The sequence below is a fragment of the Drosophila serrata genome, unplaced genomic scaffold (genome assembly GCF_035046125.1).
Source record: "Drosophila serrata isolate PLE 108 unplaced genomic scaffold, ASM3504612v1 contig_2, whole genome shotgun sequence".
Lineage (NCBI taxonomy): Eukaryota > Metazoa > Arthropoda > Insecta > Diptera > Drosophilidae > Drosophila > Drosophila serrata.
This window is the reverse complement of record NW_028256900.1, coordinates 952,317-973,429: the sequence shown is the minus strand read 5'-3', so window position 1 is coordinate 973,429 and position 21,113 is coordinate 952,317. Positions and strand designations below refer to the sequence as shown.

The 21,113-nt window shown below is 38.0% G+C and overlaps 1 protein-coding gene across 1 annotated transcript; it reads right to left on the bottom strand.

Annotated features, from left to right (window-relative positions):
• Positions 1-733: 733 nt before the first annotated feature.
• Positions 734-20,300, bottom strand: AstC-R2 (Allatostatin C receptor 2). Its single transcript, XM_020946251.2, has 2 exons — positions 20,017-20,300; positions 734-4,425 (listed from the first exon to the last, which is right to left on the bottom strand). The coding sequence occupies exon 2, from the start codon at positions 4,269-4,271 to the stop codon at positions 2,622-2,624; it is 1,650 nt and encodes a 549-aa protein (XP_020801910.2). The 5' UTR covers positions 4,272-4,425; positions 20,017-20,300; the 3' UTR covers positions 734-2,621.
• Positions 20,301-21,113: the final 813 nt, after the last annotated feature.

Sequence of the window (21,113 nt, the reverse complement as noted above, 5' to 3'; positions counted from 1 at the left end):
TTGTAGGATCCTTGATCCTGGTCTGCCTGCTAATGAAGTTCGGATGCAATCAATATGCCACACGACCTTCTCCAAGTGCAACTAAAATCGAGATTGACTAGAAAAATTATGGGAAAACTTGATGCACTGGAAAAGAAAGAAGGGAAAAGATATATGTGAATGAAAATGAAAATATAGTATTTAATTTATAAAAATAATTTAAAACATATCTTTCAATCTGTCTTCAGGGTCAGTGCCCCTTAATTAGTTTTCCTCACTTTCCTCTTAAGACTCCTTGTGTCACTGCAATTTCCTTGCTTGTCAGTTAAAGATTTTATGTTGCTTCCTTAATTTTCTTTTCATTTCATTTTGTTTCATTTTCTTCTTCAGTTTTCATTGCATTGTCCTTTATCATTTTCCCAGTGGGCAACACGAGGTTTCGTGTTCCTGGACATTTGTTTTATATTGCTTTTGCATCCTGTCTAAGGATGTTGTTGTGAAATGGTCAAAAATGGTCGCATATTAGACGAAGCATGAAAATTCTTTTTGTTTTCATGTTGACAATTTTCCTGTTGTTTGTCTCAATATCAAAGTGAAATTTTTATGTATTTGTATCTTTCATGCACGACCAAGCAAGGGGAGAAGGGGGTTGGTAAAAAAAGATGAAATCAAGATAAATAAAAACATTTCTTATGGAAATAAACAAACAATCATTTTTTATCCCTGTTTCAACATGTCAAAAAATGCTTTTGAGTTGTTTGAATTCATTTAAAATAATGTTTATTTCCGTATCCATTTTTAAGCACTTAAATTCCACTTACATTTATTTTTCCAGCAAGCATTTCTTGCTTCCAATCAAGTTACACTTAAAATTGAAAAGTGTTACACATAACCGTATGGGTTTTTCTTACATTTTTCCTGTATTTCTTGGACAATTATTAAGTACACATTTTGAATAGTTTATTTTAAGTACTGGATTAGCCTAGGTTTTACTTTCAAAAGTACAAATACATTCGATTGATTTCCCAAAATTTGCCAAAGATAATTCTTGGCTCTTGTTTACAGTAGCCATGTCAATGATAAATTCTGGCATTAGTTTGTTCAGAGTTTATTCAAAGGGTTTTATTGTTCAACTATTTCGGGTTATTCAAACAATGGAGGAACGGACAGGAGTCTATGGTAATTGTATATTTGTTTTGCCGGCGGCTGCTTAACCTTTCGATACTATTTAATATTTATGACAACAATTTAAGTGAATTTTTATTACTTTATTAGCATTTATTGAATTCGATTATCGTCCAATTGAACGCACAATTGAGTTAATGCCCGCAGATGCTCAAAAAAAAACTTTTAGCTCAATGTAAATTCAAATATACACGGTTAATTAAGCTTCATTTTGAGATTATTGTTATGAATTGTTATGCAAATTGTCCACTTTTTGTTTTGGTTTACCTATTTTCCATTACATTTTATTTTTACAATCACATTGCAATTTAATTCGATTTGTAGAGTTCTTTTTTTGCTTGAATACTTTGTTCGTTTTATTTCCCATGGAATTATTTGCATTTCTGGAATTATTTCTGCGGTTTTTTTTAGGGATTTAGTTATGTTGACTATTTAAGAAGACTTTTATCAAATGATATTCTATTTGCCACTGTTCAAAAGTCTCTCTTCGAACTCTAAGATTAAATCTTTGGCTTACTTTAGTAGCTAAACTAACGCCCCGCCCAACATTTTCCAATTTCCAAGTGCTCCACAACCAGCCACACCGACTTATACTAACTTTTAGCAACTTTAAAAGATTTCACAAGCTTATACTAGCGGAGTATGTAAATTGGAAAACGACAATAAAATCATCCACACTTAATTACACGAAAAAACTTAATCAAACACTTAACCGATTAGCAAGCCAATGCGAAAACGGAGAGAGTTTTTTATTTTTAATTAGTTTTTCTTTCCTTTTATATGTATTTCGTTTTTATATTTAATTCAAGAGTGATTTAGATCAATGTTTATTACTGTAATTCAGGCCAATTAAAATAGTTTTTAAACAAGGTTACGGATTGAACTTAATACTTGGTAATTAAATTAAAATTGAACATAACAATTCAACGTAAATCTATACATCTGTACCACATTTTAAGATTTCTAAATCTTTATTATTATCAAATAAATATAGTCTATAATATTAAAACAACAATTCTAATAAGGTTTGTAAGAATTAATTATTTAAAAATTCTTGTTTATTACTTAGTATAGAAAATCGTAGTCATTTCTAAACTAGACATTATTTATTTTATTTTCATTTACGGTTTGTTTTTACCCTTTCTTAATTTGCCTTTTATTTATATCCTCAAAAAAGTTAAAGGATATATATTATTATTTCTGAAACTGAGATTCCCTATGGTACAAAACCTATTACTATTCCCCGTTTACGCATTGCTCTGACTAATTAATATATAGAAAATATCATTATCCACTGGAGAAGACTTAACCTACAGCAGGCACTCCGACTGCCTGTGGAGCAGCCGTCGATCCAGGACCGTGTCCAGCTCCAGTTCCAGCTCCGGCTCCAGATCGGCCTGCACTCACCTCCGTGCTATGAACACCACCGTCTCCAGGGGCATCGAGGGAGCCCGCTCTTATAAGTCCGTGTGCAATACCGGCGGCTTACAGGAGTTGGTTTCCGCATTGACCACCAGTAAGGTTGCTGCTACGGGTTGGATCTCGGCGGGAACCTGGTGAACCGCCGGCTGGACACAGGTGACGGCATCCGTACCCGTCGTCGTGGTGGTCGTCGTTGTGGTGGCGGTGGCCATTGGAGCATTATTATTTCTCGACGCCACCAGAGCTTTCTTCTTGGCCAGAGATCCTCGCTGGGCGTTACCCTTGTTACCAATAAGCCGCTCCGACTGACGACCCTTGCCGAACTTGGGGAAGAAACTATTCTCCAGCTGGAGTTGGGCATTGACATCCTTGCGGGCAGCGCAGGTGCAGGCCTTCATGAAGCTCTTCTTGAAATTGTCACTGAGGAAGGCGTAGAGAATGGGATTCATGGCCGAATTGGAGTAGCTGAGACAACCGCAGGCCAGGAAAACGGCCAACTCCAAGCGAGAGGCACACCTTTGCGGCGCCGAACTAATCAAGGCCACCTGGGAGATCCAGTGGGGCAACCAACACATGATATAAACCGTAATGACGGTGAGCACCAGCTTGGTCACCTTCCTGTGTGACCTCTTCTTCTCCTTGCTCTTGTGCTTGGGTCCCACGGTGTGGAGTTTGCGGATAACAAGGCAGTAAAAGACCAGGATGAAGGTCAGTGGGGTGGCAAAGCCCAGAACCAGCGAGTACAGGATAAAGGTGGAATCCGTGTGCGAATTCTGGGTATCGGGCCACTCGATGTTACAGGATACATTTCCATTCCGTGACTCCACTGTGCTGGCAAACAGGATAACCGGCAGCATCAGCAGCACCGAAGTCATCCAGGCGAAGGCCGACACCAGTTTGGATACAAACGGTGTGCGGTAACGTGGTGAGGATATAGGATGGCACACGGCTATATACCGATCCGCTGACATGATCAGTAGAAAGATCGATGAGGTGAAGGACGTAATCGAAGTGCTCACCATATATGCCTTGCACATGTAATTGCCAAAGGACCAATTGCCCACCTGCATGGTGTACAGCAGAAAGGGTATCCCAATCAGGAAGCACTCATCTGCGATGGCCAGATTCAGGATGTAAATATTCGTCACCGTTTGCATTTTAGAGAAACGCAGCACCACATAGATCACCAGAGTGTTTCCAAATAATCCAATAATGCAGACCAAGGCATACAGGATCATCGTAATGAGCTTCAGGATGAAGTTGTAGCTGTACGAGCAATCCGGACCCACATCGTCATCATAGTCGGGATACTGACTGCCATTGTCCGGCGGCGGTCGCAGCTTGTGGTTCAGGTGCAGACGCGTTGCCGGCGGCCCTATTGTTCCATTCTGGCCCGACAGATTGCCGTTTATGGTTTTGTACAAGTCCACAGCCATATCCAGGGACTCCTGCTCCTGCTCCTGTTCCAGCCCCAGAGTGGTTCCATTTGGCGCCACTGTCAGCTGCTCTGTGGGCGTTATTAAGCTCGTTAGTGTCAGCGCTGTCAGCACAAATAACAGAATGCCAGAGAGGACATTGCCGTTGGTCGCGATCCCGATGCTCCTGCTCCTGCTCCTGCCGCTGCTGCTGCTATGGTCAGCAGCTGGCCTCGAATGTCCTTTCATGTCGGCCCACCGATGCCGCATCCTGGGTCGCTGGGTCACTGCAACTGGTCAACTGTCGCCTGCTAATTTCTCTCTGTTTGACGACGTCTCAACCAGCTAAATGGCAAATATTTTGATATGCTTTCCATATTCTATGGCCTCTAATGTCACATGCTGTGGTGCGATGCAGTGGTTTCTGGAAAAGAGCGAATGAAATGTGAGATTGATTAGATACCGCGAAAGGATTTTAGCGTCAGCTTAATTAGCTGACAAGGTGAACGGGATAAATAATGGGAGTATAACTCATGTTCATAGGGGAATGGTGTATTTTAAATGGATGTTGATACCTCTTCTATATCTAGTTATAATTCCTATTTTCCCTCTGTGTAAACTCTGGTCCATCCTTAGCGAAAGCACTAACAAGCGCGTATTATTTACTGACAATATTGAGCGCATGCTATCAGCATTTCGAGCCACTATTTCCCCATTTCCACACTGCCACTGCCACTGCCATTGCCATTGCCGGCGTGTGAGAACATCTTCCTTCAGACAATGCAATCAACTATATGAAATTCTGCTCGTTTGCTTGTTTGCCTAACTTCTCCTTGCTCCACCTCCTGGCCATTTCCCGGCGTGAGAGAAAAAAAATGATTCTCCATCTGGCGAGTGAAAAATGAAAAGCGAAGAAGGGACAGGAATAAAGGAAAAGTCGAAGGGAAATAACAAGAGGGGGAAAAAAACGGAAAACATGACAGCAACTACAAGCAATTAACTTTCACATAACGTGAGCCCAAAAGGAGACGAGCGTAATTCATATAAACTCAATTTATTATTTGGTGCCAGAACCAGAAATATAATTAAATAGAATTTGAAATGAGTCAACCTGCAGATGAAGCTAAAAAATTTGTAAATCTGTATAAAATATAATACAGTATTTGTTGTAAAGATACATACTCTATAGAGTAATAAGAACTAATCTTTTAACCTTATAGTATGGATCCCAATTGTGATATTTAAATAATAGCACAACACATAATTTATACATTTATAGAAACCTTACAACCTTCTTACGCCTAAACATTGTTTCAATTAAACTTGACCTTTTCTAATGGGTCTTGGTCTAAACACAGTTCAGATACATTTCCTATTAGCTACACTTTCCCTTTTCCAACTTTGACTCATAATTAATAAGCAATTTGTTTTGAGGTTCCTTAAGATCCCCTTGGCATTTGAATGGAAGGAGAAAACCTCGACCCCATATGGCGGTGAACAGGAAAACTTTGAGGCCAGGCCACAAAACATACATATATATATTTACTCTTTCTAGGAGTACCCGATGAAGGCCACACAAACTTCTCGGTCAGTAGCCAGGCGGAAACTTTTCCAGACAATTGCAAACAGGCCAATAAGAGACGAAGCCAAAGTTTTTCGTTTGTTGGCCGAAAAACCCGACAACAAGCCAAGGCCGACGACTGAAAGGAAATAGCCTCAGGGGAGGCAGAACCTCCTCTAACCCCAGCCAAGAAAGATAGAATTTCCCTGATTAATTAATTGGCGTAATCCTAGTTAGATAAACTGCGTGAATTGCCGCGAAATTTATGAGAACTGCTGTTCCATCGGCATTAACTGGGTCAACAGCAGCTGGTCCTAATGACTTTGCGACACGATCGGGTTAGCCTTTAACCCGCTGTGCCGTTTCTGCCCAAAAGCCTCCCAATTAGATTGAATGCAGCTGCTTTGATGGTAGCCACATCATAATTACCACACTGAGAGAATAGCAGAGATGAATATGAGTTTATTCTTGAAAGGAAATAACATTTAATATGTAATTTTTAGGAATTATCAGAAAGGCATTAATTAAGATAAAGAGCGTCCAAAGAGAGTATTACTATTATACTTAATCAATTAACTACATTTTATTCAATGGATTTTATTGCTATGAAGATATAGTTTTAAGGGACTTGACTAATATAAAATTTTTCTCTGTAAACCTCCTTGTTCCCCTTACACCTTGATTAGCCAGACAGATACTTCGATAATTACACCTGTTCAAGGGGAGAAAGCAAGGCTCTGTTACCTGTCTGTGTCCTGTTGCCTCCTCCTCGTCAGATGGTACATACAAGAATGGCAATCAATTGCTAAACATGTTGCCATTGACGATGGTAGCACCACCACACCACCACCACCCATCAACCCAGCCCCAGAGCAAAAGTCCACCCAATTCCGCTCTCCACACAAAGGCCATAAAACGCTTGACTACCGATTGATCTGGCCAGTGGAGCAGAAGATATGTGTTTTCGGCTACGCCATCGTAGTGGTGGGAGTGGGTTTTGACCAGTAGAAGCTAGTGTTATGACCAAGTGACTGATGAAACTATAATTGGCAGACCTGTGTGGGTCTTAATGAGACAATATCGCAAGTTTCGTGTTTCGTCCTTTGTACTTTTGGGTGAGGAGTTCAGCCAGGAATATTGGTTATGGCAAAGGGGATTCTGGTCAACCTAGTAGCAAATGCTCCTTAAATTGAAATCATTTAATAGCTCAATCTTTAAATGCTTATCTAAAGTCAAATGCTTAACCATTAAAAGTTAAACTAAGGTGAAATTGTATGGCTCTGGCTCCAGTCAATTTTCATTTTTATTCAAATTTGATGCTGCTTAGCGAAACTTTGTTAGACTCAACGAAAACTGAATTGAAGAACCTAACGAAATTTAATGGAATTTTCTTTTTTCGCGTGAAAAATATCTTTTGTTTTCAGCGCCTTTGTTCCACTTGAGCACCAAGGCGAGTAAACTTTTACCTGTTATCTTTCTCACTCATTGGCCAAGTCATTGTCATGCATAGAGTTTCCCCTCCCTATCGCTGCCCCTATACCCATCTCTCTTTCCCTTTTGTTCCCATCCTTGTCGTTCTCTTTGGCATAAATTTTACACTTCTGTGTTGTGAAGAGCAAGGCTAAGTTTCACTTGGTACTCGGGCTTTTCAACTTTTACTCGGTTGATTTGTTTTTCCAAACAGCAGCATCACCTAATTCCCTGACTTTTAGCCAGGGAAAAACCAAACAAACACACACACATGACCTGTCGATTTTCCACTTTGGAAGCCATTTGCTTAATTAAAAATTACATACATTCGAACTGTTGTGCAACACTTGAACCGAAATAAACGCCAAATCGGCTTATGTCAACCAATTTAATTGGTAAATGCACAAAAATAGCTAGCATTTTCTCCCAATCATTCATCATTCCCGATGGTGGATTTGGGTGCTTTCAAATCATATTTCCACTTTCCAATGGGGGTGGTGAATTAGGCCGATTGCCTGACTAAATTGTTTGGTAAGCTCTCCTATCTCCTATCTATTTGGATTGAATTTCCCCAGCTGAATGTGATTAAGTGGCTCAGTAGCCAATCGAGAAGCGAAATTAATTTTGAAATTATTTCATTTGCAGGATGCACAGAGGGGAACTTATTTGTTATTATCTAATTGCTGATTTTTAATAAATGAGCTCGATGGAAAGTCAATATTTTAGATAGTATAAATAACAATTCATATGGGAGTATATTTTTATACCCTTCCTTATACTTTATACTGAAATTTTAAGGAAGCGCAACGCTACGGATCGAATGACTATATCATATAGCTGCCATTGGATCGATCTTTAAGTCCAGAGGAAATGGCAAAACTCCCACTCTCTCACTCTCTTTCTTACTCACGGTGTGTCTATCTCTGTCTGTGCACCTCAAGAGGCACCTTCCTCTCTCTCGCTCTCACTTTCTCTGCTCTCTTTACTCGCCGACTATAAATAGAGGCACGGTCGGCCCGCTGGCCTCAGTCTATCCTAGGGGTACCTAGTGTTCACATCGATGGTGATAGTGATAGTGATAATGATCAGCTGTGCTATCTATGTATTAACTATCCAATTAATTATCTTATTGCCATTGACATTATAAAACTTAGCTTCTTTATTTGTTAACCATTATATTCACTCCATACTTAAATTAGTGATGAGTCATTCTTCCTGTTTACTACTATACAATAAATTACTTTACATCTTTCAAACAAATCTAATAAGGTTTCTAACCTTTAATTAAGAAAATCATGCTCTTTCCTAATTAAGCTTGTATATTTTCCAGCATACCCTGAGCCTCAAAAAATATTGTTCTATTAACCTAAAATATTTACTGATTAAAAGTTTCTTTAAGGCAGAGTTACAAATAAAACTTTCCAAGTTGGCATAACTTTCTGCCACATTTTCATCCCACACACACACACACACACACATGGTGGCTTTATGGTTCCTAGTCCCTAACTCACACAGAAAAAGATTCGCACCTGGCTGACGCCTGGCGAAATATGTTGCCATAATTTATGTATTTGCCCTCCGACCCTAAGTTTTCCACTTGATTCCGGCTAAAATGTCCGTATGAGCTCATCCGTGCGGCGTCGAGGCGCTCACGTTCTCACCTGGATTCTGGGATCTGAAGTTCAGGACTCCCCCAACTCCCACCGGCTACTAGATCCCCCAACGTCATTGTCGTTTGGCCAGGTCATGATTTATAAATAATTAAATATTTATTTTCGCACATCGTAAATGACGCTGGCAGGCATCGATGAGGGTCTGGTGTCCGGGTGCTGGGTGCCAGGCCGAGAGATTTGTTTTGTGGGTTCGGCACCAAACCATATGCTCATTAATATTAATAAGGCGATGTTAGCGAGCAGCAGATGGCCCGACCCTGTGACCCCCCAATATCTCCCCTTGTTTTATCACCGCCCCCCACCTCAACAGGTGGCTCCACGTGCACACGTGTCGCCATCGCCTGACGACGGCCTTGCCCTTGCCAGCTCCGTAATCAAGTCAAGTGCCATCGACTTGGCCGCCGCAGAAAGTTTCAGTTGGAAAACCCTAGGCACAGGGCGAGGCCAGAAAACCTCGGCCCGAATCCAATTTCCATTATCCAATTTAACGCCGGCATGCGTGCATAAATAAGCCTGGGTCGCGACCATGATGGAGATCCCGGACCTCCACGGGATGATCCCCGAAATGTGCTTTGTTATGCAAATCTCAGCGAAAAATAAAGACGGAATAATATCAATCTTCTACTTAGGCAATCTACGAGACATTTAATGGGGTCCCCATTTTATTGCTTTAACTTGGTTGACTTTAAGTAAGTTTAAGGATAAGAAACACATTGAGTAATATGTGATAAATTGAGAAATTTAACATGGGAACTGTTCGTATTTATTATTTATATTTCCCTTCCAATAAGTAAACCATATTTTTTCCTCAATATAATAAAGGTATCTTTCTGATATTACAATAATTACCTGGGGCATCCCTTTAGGGCAACAAACAATTTTCCCGAAATTTTTTGTCTCTCTCAGCTTTAAACAAAGTTCAAGGGGAAGAAATTGTCTAAGGACATGCTCGATGCGTTCCCAGAGTGGGATATTGAAATATATAATTTATTATTTATATGTAAACAACAGAGAGAAAAACGACAAACGACAATGAAAAGAGACAAAACCAGAGACAAAAGCGACCGTTTACCAGTTTCATGAATTTTTTACTGAAACCAGAATAAAGTGAACGAAAACAAAGGGAAATGCTAAAATAAAATAAAACGCCTACATGAAAGACACTTTGTTAGCTTTGGCGAAGGTCGCAACACGCCTCCCCCCAGCACTCCCAGTTCCACCTTCGATAGGGCAGGTGTGCGTGTCGTGTGTGGGAGTGTGTGTATGGAATATATGTGGGTTTAAAAAAAAATAAAGAAAACTCTTAAGTAACCAAAGGATAAATCAACAAACTTTACACCCTAAGTTAATAGGAAATTAATATAGATAAATCAGTTGATTAACTTTTTATAAAAATATAACAATATAAAAACATATTTTAAGAATTAAGTATTACAAATTACTTATGTATTCAGTCATATTTTCAAACCAATATACCTTTAGCTACCTCTTACATATCCCAAAGTGCCACAAAAACTTCCCACAATAGAGGGGAAAAAAACCCGAAACTCGTGCTCAACGTTTAAAAGTCGATTTCAGGCATTTTTTGTCGCTTAAAAATGTTTTCGTACATTTTTTGTACCCATCGAGTATCAGAGGTGAGCGAGCAATTTTCTGTTATCTCAATAACTTGATTTATGCTCAGCAAAAAACCCACAAAGTTCATCGATTATTTGGCCAGAGTTTCGGGGCGACTGCCTTAAAGTCCATGAATTTTCATAGCAAAATGAAAGAAAATGAGCCACGCGCGCTTTCAGCAACATTTAATGTCAGTGTCACGCCCATAGAGCCCCCATTTTGTTCCTATCCCTCCGATATATCCCATAGCTTCTTCACTCCACTCTCCAACGCGTAGTAGCATTTAGACAATAAATTAATTTCAGCCCTGTGGGGGTGGAGTGGGGAAAATCAACTCAAATCAGTGTCTAGACGAGGTGGAAAACTATGGTTTGGCGAAGCTTTGAAAATGGAAATGGGAGGGTAGGAAAAACCCAGGGAAAAACCACTGGAAAGGGCACGTGCTGAATTTAAAGATATGGCGAGGACTGAGGACTTGCTTATCCTCATCCAGTGCCCCGGGCTTATTTGCTTGTGGATTTTTCTTTGTATTTTTTCTGTTTTTGGTTTTCATATTCAGCCTTGTAATGGCTTACGGTTCGTGCGTGAGAGGAATTATGTCACGGCATCATTTGCAGACTCTTTCGGGTCTTAGGAATATATATTATATATTCAAGAAAAATAACTGCCAGATAAGTGAATTTGAATTTATGGAAGCGTGGAAAAACATAAACGGAAAATGGAAAATAAAACAATAATAAATAGCTAACTTTGTGCCCTTTTTTAAAGAGGGGTTGCTAACCAAAATGTTATTCTTAAAGGTAGAAAAATTTCCATAGAAATGAGTATTTAAATCGCACCAAAAACGTTTCAGTTTACGGGCAAGGGTCAGGAAAGATATGATGGGATGTATATCCTTCGACAATAAACTGTTCTGATTGAATAAAATAAATAAAATTTCATATAAAATTATATATTAACAATTTATTTAATCTGATTGCTTTCAGGTATAAAAAACAATCCAAGACTTCAGGGTAAGTTTTCCTATATTGCAGTATTATTTTCCTCTAAATCTTAACATGATCCAAGACTTATAATACCAACTCAAGAAAGAGTATCAAAATATACAGAAAGTCAGTGAAAAAGAGATGCAAATGTGGCGAATGACTGAACAATAAAATGTGAAATATGTATGTTAGAATGCACATAAAATACCGAAGGAATGTGACAAAGTTGCGAGTTCTTTCCGTAACCCCATACCCCACATCTTCGACCTCATCATCGGCCTTCGACTTGTTATAAAAATATGTACACAGCAAAGGATTGTTTGACATAAATTTATGAACTTTTTCGTCCCTTTCCTTGATGTTGCGTTTGCCAGGAACAGGACGTGATGGTGCGATAAACGGACAGTGTCCGCATAAATCGTATCGCAGCAAAACATATAACATAAACAACCTCAAATGGAGGTCAACATCGTAAAAAGGCAGCGGTTCAGAAGCCGAACATGATGTTGAATATAAAATAAATGAAGGGAGGGGTCCCCAAACTATAACCCGATATGCAGATCATTGAAATTGTTTCGCTACAAACACACGCAAATTATGACTTTTCGAACATGACAGAGCCTAAGTAAGTTGACATTAAATTTATGGCCGCTGAATAACCATCCGAATGTTGGCTAAGTGAAACATGAGCCCATAAAAATGATGACTAGGCCTCCTAAATATTCCAAATGAAAATAGAAATTCCCGACTGAGGAAGGACCATCATGAACGAGGCTATAAAACACGCTAAATGGATTTGCTCTTGATGGGATTAATAAAGTTAGCAATGCAAAGTGTCGTTGAAAGTTAGTTTTGTGTTTAGCAGCGAAGATAAACAAATTTCCTTAATAATACTTATAGTTTATTCCAATATTATTCAAAAACCAAGTAAATCAAAGGTTTACCTTTAAAGTTTAATTGTAGGATTTCAAAGTAATCAGTAACAACTTTTGAGAATGATTCTGTTGATGATTCTCTGAAATTTTAACCTCAGTCAGCTATCTCACAAAATCCTCTTTTGGATATAACTCTGCAGAATTCAAACAATTAATCCCAATTAAATCACATAATGCAATCGATAGTTCTGCGAAACTCTCTCCTGTATTTCCTGTAACACAAAGCCTCTTCTGCTGGTTGTCAGGCAGCTGAGGAAAACAAGACAATCAAACTTTCATCAGCAATTTCTCAATGTTTTGCTGCCTTGGAAGTTTTTTCCTATTTTCGTCATTCAAGCTGAAAGTTTTCAATTAGTCACACGACTGCACAATTAAATTTTTCTGCCACTCTCAGCCCAGACTCTAGGCTATCCCTTCGCTGTCCTTAGGTCTCTCAAAGGACTCCGCTCGAGGACCACCTATGGAAGATGGTAGAAAGTGGAAAAGACATTTATCTTTGGCTGTTTCCTCCTCGGAAAACGAGGAAAAGCTGCGGCAAAGGAAGAGGAGTCACAAGTATTTTTCCCATGGGAACAACTTGTCGTAATTCACTTGGAGAGCAAGTTTCGCCATCGATAAATTTTTGCTGCGTCCAAACACTTGTTGCACTTTGAAGTTTTCCATCGGTTTGGATTGCTTGTTTGGTCGGTTTTCCCCCCGAACTGTTGAGAGGGCAAAGTTTGGCCGGGAAAACTGCCCAGGGGGCTGGGTGTCATAGTAAATCACTTTCCCCGCTGAACATCGATTACAATTTTCGGTCATTTCTTATTGAATTTTATTAATTTATGGCTACTAAGATAAGGGAAGGGTACACAAAAAGTAGCACAAATAAGTCAAATCAACAGAATATTAATTACATTTTGTATGTATTAACGAAAGCTATATAAAAAGTGGGTAATATATATTAATAAGTTTCAATATCAGGCTACTAGTTTCTTGTATAAAATTAAAGTTATCTTTTAAATCGGATCAGCTTAAAATATTATAAATTAGGCACTGCAAAATCTTTTAGGAAAGTCACAAAATATTTCGTTGACAGTTTCCATGATTAGCCATTAACATAAAGTTTTCGCAACTGATTTACTATATGAAGGGCATGGACATATTATGCAAAACATGGCCCATCTATTTTAAGCCTGGCCAACAGATTCAATGCATAACTCAGGACTGGAAACAACCGAATTGGCCTGTTGTGTGTGGCCGCAATTTGGGCCAACATTTCCGTGGTGCCAGGCCGCCTGGCCTGACACGATGACGTGGCAGATGTTGCCACAAAAGCTGCACATTGGGAAATATGGTGAATATATATTCCAGTTAAAAATAAAATTAATTAAAAGGGTTTTGTGGCTTTTACAAAAAAATTATATGTATTGCATTTCTGATTAACTAGATCTTATTTAAATAGCATTTTTATACCCTTGCAGGGTATTATAATTTCAGTCAGAAGTTTGCAACGCAGTGAAGGGGGCACCTCCGACTATATAAAGTATATATATTCTTGATCAGGATCAACAGCCGAGTCGATCTAGCCATGTCCGTCTGTCCGTCTGTCCGTCTGTCCGTCTGTCCGTCTGTCCTTCTGTCCGTCTGTCCGTCTGTCCGTCTGTCCGTTTCTACGCAAACTAGTCTCTCAGTTTTGAAGCTATCTGAATGAAACTTTGTAGTTAGCCTTCTATATACTCTCACTCGTATATATGTCGGAACGGTCCGGATCGGACGACTATATCATATAGCTGCCATAGGAATGATCGGAAAATTTGTACAAAAAAAATTATAACATTTTTAGTTTTCAACAGAATTTGATCAAATTTGAGATACAGCCATTTCATATTATTCTACAATTTTGTGTTAAATTTTATGAAAATCGGACGACTATATCATATAGCTCCCATAGGAACGATCGAGAAATTAATACAATTAAATTTATAACTTTTTCAGTTTTGAACAGATTTTCATCAAATTTGAGCTATGGCCATTCTATATTATTCTTAAATTTTGTGTCAAATTTCATGAAAATCGGACGACTATATCATATAGGTGCCATACAACCGATCGTTTGATGTAGAGGAAAAATGCAAATCTGTGAATGTAAAACTGCAAATATAATATGTATAGGGGAATGAAATGAAAGCAGGTATTACTTCATTGTTTTTAACACAAATATATATAATTTATATTGTATAGATTCCAATTCATAGAAGTTCTATCTGCAAGGGTATATAAACTTCGGTGTGCCGAAGTTAGCTTCCTTTCTTGTTTATGTCTAATTTTTAGTATTTAATATTTTTATTAAATTCCCTTTCAAATTATTAAATTTTCCCTAGTGTAGTTTTCAAAAAGTGTTGTAACTTTGCCTCTAATTGAAATGACAGGGCCAGTGAATCAGCTAATGCCAACATTTGCAGCACTTTAATCGTTGCTACCCAGCATGGAAAATTTAAATCTTTTGCTAGGCAGTAAGGGAAAATTTCAACGACTCAATTTGGTAATGAAACTGCCGCAAAAACGCAGTACCACGCCCACATAAAAGGGGCGTAAAAGGGCAAAGGCTCAGATGATGAACTGCCAAAGTACAAATGGCCAACCCTTGATGAACTGACGTATGAGTCCGAATCAGTATTTCGGCGAGGAATGGGTAGAAAGGAAAAGGTGGACTCGTCTGAATTATGCAATGGACAGTCGAAGAGGCATTCGCACAAACCAACTGCAGTTGGTGGAACGAGGGAAACACTGTGAGAAGCCAGGTAAGAGGGGAAAAAAGCAGGTGGTCATATGTGGAGGGAGCTCTGTTAAGAGGATACCTTTGGTGGCCAGGTAAAGAGCTTTTTTTTCTGACAGAGAAAAAGAGGATGTTGCACATACATACATCTTTACCATCTGGAGGACTGGGAATTGACCCTGCTTGGGTAATTGCAAAATGTAATTGAGGTGCTCCCCCATTGAGGTTCGTCCTCGTCACTTCACCTGATTGATGGTAGCCGCAGTATTAAAGGGGCTTACGGTCCTCCTATTTAAGGATACGATTCAGGTGCAATGTGAAATGATTTCGCACTTCAACGAAGTTAATTTAGTTATCTAATTCATGGTAAACCCTAATGCTCATTTAAATTATTAAATTGCCAGCCAAGAAAAACTTGTAATTTTATTACGTTTCATTGAGACCATTTCGCCGCTCTTGATCCCTTTTTCTTCGGCTTTTCCTTCTTTTTCAACAGCTTTCGGCCTCACCTTCGGCAGAAATTTCAATTAAATCCATTTGAGGAAAGGCCAAATGATAGCCACTTGATAAATTTCAATGCCCCAAAGACCCCGACAAAATTATAAATCAAAGGGGAAGTACTTCACAAAGAGGTAAAGATACAGATAGAGGGCAGTTCAAGTGGCGATAAACAACTTAAAAGGTCGTGAACGAAATTTCAATAGAGAGTACCGCTTGACCCTATTTTCAGGCGAAAACTGCCTTTACTTTCTATTGCCAACTTTATTTGCTTTATTTGGGGAGGTGCCCTCTGTCCTCCCCTAAATAACTTTTCACATTTTGTTTCCGTTTGACCGGTTTTTTACTTTTATTTTACAGTTTTCTCCTGGCACAATTAGTTTGGAAATTTTATTCGATTCCCTCCCCATTGATGAATTCACTGAGAAATTAATTTGGTTTCGGCTGCGGCTGGCAAACTTTTCCTTTTCACAATTTAGCTCAATTTTTGAGCTCATTATCTGCTTCTGGTAACCTTTTTGAAGTGAAGGAACTTTTTAAGGGGTTTTTTTTTGGTTGTATGGTAAAACTTTTAATAGATTTATAAGAGTTTAAGGAAAGTTTGCCATACCATTTTTTTGCTCTTTTTTTATTTTATTTGAATTTATCTCTTTTGTTTTGCTTTGAAATCGAACTTTTAGAAGCTTAGCTTGATTTGAAGGTAAAGCAAATGATATTAAATATGCCTGTGTTTCAAAGTTCGAGCTTTTAACTATTAAATTCAATCTAAATTCAATTGGAATATCTAAGCCGAATTTCAACAGTTCAGTTTGTGGCTGTTTGAATGGGCCAAAATGGTCAGCGACCAGCAAAGAATTTGTTACATTTTATTTATTGTAACAACGACTGGCACAACATTATTGTTTAGGTTCTATTGTTTCACACTAGCAATAACAACAATTAAGGCAACAGAAATTGAAATAGAAACAACAGACAAATTTTATTATCAATGCCAGGGAATAAGGTATTTTAATATCAACTATAGGGTTACCCTGTAATGAACTTAGATATATATTTAGAAACCAAATTTATGAATTCATAAGGATACTTTAGCTAACTTAATAGGAAACACTTTAAGCACATGAAAACTACAACATAAATCTAACAAAATAGTTAAACACTAATTATCTTTCAATATATTTCAAATCTAATTCAAATTTAAATATAAATCGGGTATCTTCTAGTCGTTAGACTAAGTCTTTTGGGTGTTTTGTTTTCATTGAAATTAATGCAGATATATTGTGTGTTTGTGGGTGTGCCACTGATAACAATGTCGATTTAATTACATTTTATTGACTCCGCCGCGTGGAGCCTTAAAGCGGAGCCCAGTACGGACAATACTCGACTCTGACTAACGTGCGCGTCATCGTCATAAGCCCTTATCAAATAACAGAAGCACATTATGCCGTTATATAGATATTTATATTTACTCATACACAGAGATACTTGTGGCCAGATTGTTGTTTCAATTTAATTACACTTTCATTCCCGGCCTGCACTGTGACTTTCTGATGAACTTAATTTGTTTTTGTTTCTTTTCACGCGGTTTTTATACCATTAAAGGGTCTTTTAATTCCAGTAAGAAGCTTGAAATGTGGTAAAGAAGTCTTTTCCGACCCTATAAATCATATCATATATATTCCTAATCAGCATCAACAGCCGAGACAATGAAGCCTTGTTCGGTAAAACAAAAAAATTTTGAAATTTTTTTTTTTTTTTCGTAAAAGATATGGTTGTAAAAATTGGTAAAAATTGTCAAAATTTTAAATTTTTAATTGAGTATGCAGATTTATTAAGCTAGTCAAAACTAACATAGGGAAGCTTTCCGAATTAAAATTAATGCACTTTTGACTTAGTTATAAGATTTTTAAACATTGATTTGTTAAAAAAAATACTCATATAAAAACATCGATAAATATTGAGTAAAAATGCAAATATTTCAAGCTTTGTTATAATCAAATTTCCGATTTGATCCTATAAATCGATTCCGAAGTAAGTTTCCTTTCATGTTTTTGTTGTCTGATTAAAAAAGACTTTTAATGTCGTTAAAGTATAGATTTCATTTTAATGTCAAGTCTATTGATAGTAATTAAATCAATTTTCTTCTTGATTACAGAAAAGAAAAAGAGATTATCACAATAAATATATGTTAGAAAAATTAAATTAAATATTAAATATTATTTAGTTCTTCTGAAGTTAGAGCATTAGAATCTCGACTTATCGCTGCTGTCGCACTTCTTAGATAGTCTCTATATATATTGTTTGTACGATGGGGTTGTTCCCGGCTACTTGTTGTTGCCACTACTCGCTGTTGTTGGCCATAAGCACGTAATTACTCACACAATCAAGCCGCGAGTACACGGACACGTTGATGGACGCAGAAGGGTCACAAATACAAACACATTATGTAATTACATTTAATTATCTGCATTGAGTTTGCGGTCTCCAAAGACGGCGGCTCGCACCCCCACAGCCCAAGTACAAGCACAAGGACCCTCTCTCTCTCTCTGTAGCTTTTATTAATTTAGGTTTTTTTTCGTCATGTCCTGCAGCTGAGGGGAAAACTACCGCACATCTGAGGCATTTTCCCCCTATGGAGAAATGGCTTTTAGGGTAAAATATTTGGCAGTTTGCCCCTGGAAGTATGCTGCATTTCACTGTGACAGCCCCTGCAAAGGAACTGGTGGCACTCGCACTTGCACTTGCACTTGTAGTTGCCGGTTTCAGCATCGGCAGTAAGGATTCGGAATTCCAGCAGCATTTATGGGAGCAGTGGCACATGCAGGGGATTCCCCCCCCTGGTTCCCCCCTCTCCTGGTTCTTTGACAAATTTGGCAAACCATTTCGTTGGCACATAAAGCTCAGGCCTGCCAATATACCCGAGACGCCTACATAATGCATAGGGGAACAGTGCGCGACAGGAGTATATAAAATGGAGAAGAAATCTTTTAACACAAGTTTATTTGATGCAAAAGAAACTCTAAATAACTCTTTAAAATTTTCATTTAATATAACTTGTATATAATTTATTAATCGAATGGGTTGTTTTCAGTCTCTGACTTATACCCTATATGACTGCTTTTAATCGTTACTCTTGAATTATAGTTTATGAAACGCACTGTGTGTGTGGGATTTTTATGACATTTTATATATGCGTCTTGGCCACTCCTCGACTCTTTCTCCTCCTTCGTCATTCTTTGTCACAAAAGCAACAATGCCACTTGGCCAGGACTTTGAGGATTCGCTTTTCTTTATTTTCCTGCGGAAAATGTGAGCTTTAATATTATGCGATTTGGGGATATTTTGATTTAAGAAGATTTTTTTCTAAGCTCCCAGGCTCAAGCTTGGACGAAATTAATAATTCCATTGGAGTGGGATAAGAAATTTTATATGATTAGGAAAGATAATTTGCTTTATGACAATTAAATTTCTTTCTTTGTTGGTTTAACTGAATAATGCTTTTTTTTCAAACTACGCTAATTTATTTGTTTAAACAAATTTAAAGTCCATGGATGTTAACCTTTGCGGAAGCTGTTTTTTAATGCAAGTTAAGCAGACTTTTAATTTTTTAAGAGAACCATAAAATTATGATGTTCCTAATAAACCCACGAAGTAATAAATGTTGATGTCCATTTATTTAAGTTATGGCTTTGATAACTGCCACTGGTCAATGATTTTACACTTTTTAAGGGCATTAAAGTCAGCAGTTTGCTGAATTATTAAATATGTTTTCTAAGGTGATTGCAAACACTTAAAAATTAAGTGTTAAAAAAATGAAAGCTGCATTTATTATACGAATTTCGAAGATGACAAATTTATTCTTGACTTCTCTTTGAATTACCAACTCTCTAAAGAATTTGTCAAATGGGAAAATTATTATCTATCCTATGATAACCATAACTTTCAATTGTTATTTTAGTCGCCAAAGGCACGGACGATTGCTAAATTTATTGGGCCCACAGGAAGTGGGCCAAAATGTGAATACAAAATATGTTTACAACACAATTACGAGAGCAAACAAGTTGACACCCACACAGGCAAAACAACAATTCAACAATTCTGCCATTTCAACGCATTTCAGTTGGCAAATAAAAAAATCCTTGAGGTTAAAACACACACAACACACACACTCTGAGAGACGGACGGCAGATGGAAAGGTTTCCATCCTTCAGCTTCATCGTGCTCAACTCGTCTCAACTCAACTCGACTCAACTCATAAGCCATATAAATTTCCGGCTGTCGTCTTTTACCGCTTCGCATAAATTTGACACTTTTTGTTTTTTATTCTTTGGCTGCGTTGTTGGTTGTTGTTTTTCTTGTTTTTTTGTATTATTATATATTTTTTTTTTTTTTATACCAGTATTATGGCTTAGGGGAACCATTACTTGTGTTTATGCACTGAACGAGAGCAGTTCCATAACATAGAGTTCATTTTAAGTTAGATTTATGGCAAAAGATATGACGGAAATAATATTTACCTTGAGAAATTTGTGTTTCTTATTTATTCTCTGATTTATTTAGATAATTTGTGGGCTTAAGGGAAGCAAATTATCTGATTTGTTATTAATTGAGGGTCTTTGTTAAATTGTTTTGAATGCTTTTATTGATTGGTATTTAAGTTGAAAATATTTTTCACCAAACACTCGACTTTGGATAAGTTCTTCAGTCCATTACGCGTTCGATTTGTCAGTTTCTCAATTTTTATTTCGAGGAGCAAGGACTTTTGGACACGTTCGCAGTGTTTTGTTGACAGGCAACGACTGAAGCCGCCGAGGAAAATCGCTGTCTAACATCAAATACGATGGCCATGATGATGATGATGATGATGGCCCACTGAGTGGCCCAAAAGGCAGCAGCCGAACAGCTGTTTCGCCCGAAGTTAACTTCGTGTACCGAAAAGCTAACAGATTCCGAAAAACATGGCTTTCCAGTATGCCTGTTCTGGCTCTTAACATGGCCATGTGGGTGGTCTTACCTGTTTGCTGTTTGCTCTTCGCTCTGTTAACGAACAGTGCTTGCCATCTGTGTATGTACATTTTATTCCTCCAATAATAGCATTAAAAGGCGGCTCCCCGCTGCCTTTATACCTTCCTCGGTCAGGGTGTTTATATTATTTAATATTAGTTTTTATGTTAATGGTTTTTTAATGCCCACAATCCCAACGTTTCATGTTCATTGTTCTGAGTTTTTTTTTTTGTTCATGTTTTTAATGCGATGCCCGCTTTTATGTCTGCTGCGCATTTGTTTATAAACAAATTGGTAGCGTTGTATGGAGAGCGCAGAGATGGAAAATAAATAAATACGATGGCCAGGCAATAACAATCGAAACCAATTATCGGTAATAAGTCAGCTGTCGATTTATGAAAGTGTCAATGCAATCTTTTCGCTGTATTCTCGGGCTCTCTGTGACGTCAACGCACTGAAATGCTCTTCCATGCATTCTGTTTTCCAAATAAATAATTAGCCATAAGCCATTTGGCGGCCCCTTTTGTTATTGCCAGTTTCCAAGGAGATGAAAGGAAGGGGAGATTGCCTTGTTACCTCGAGGATTATTAGTATGATTTCTTTAGTTTGC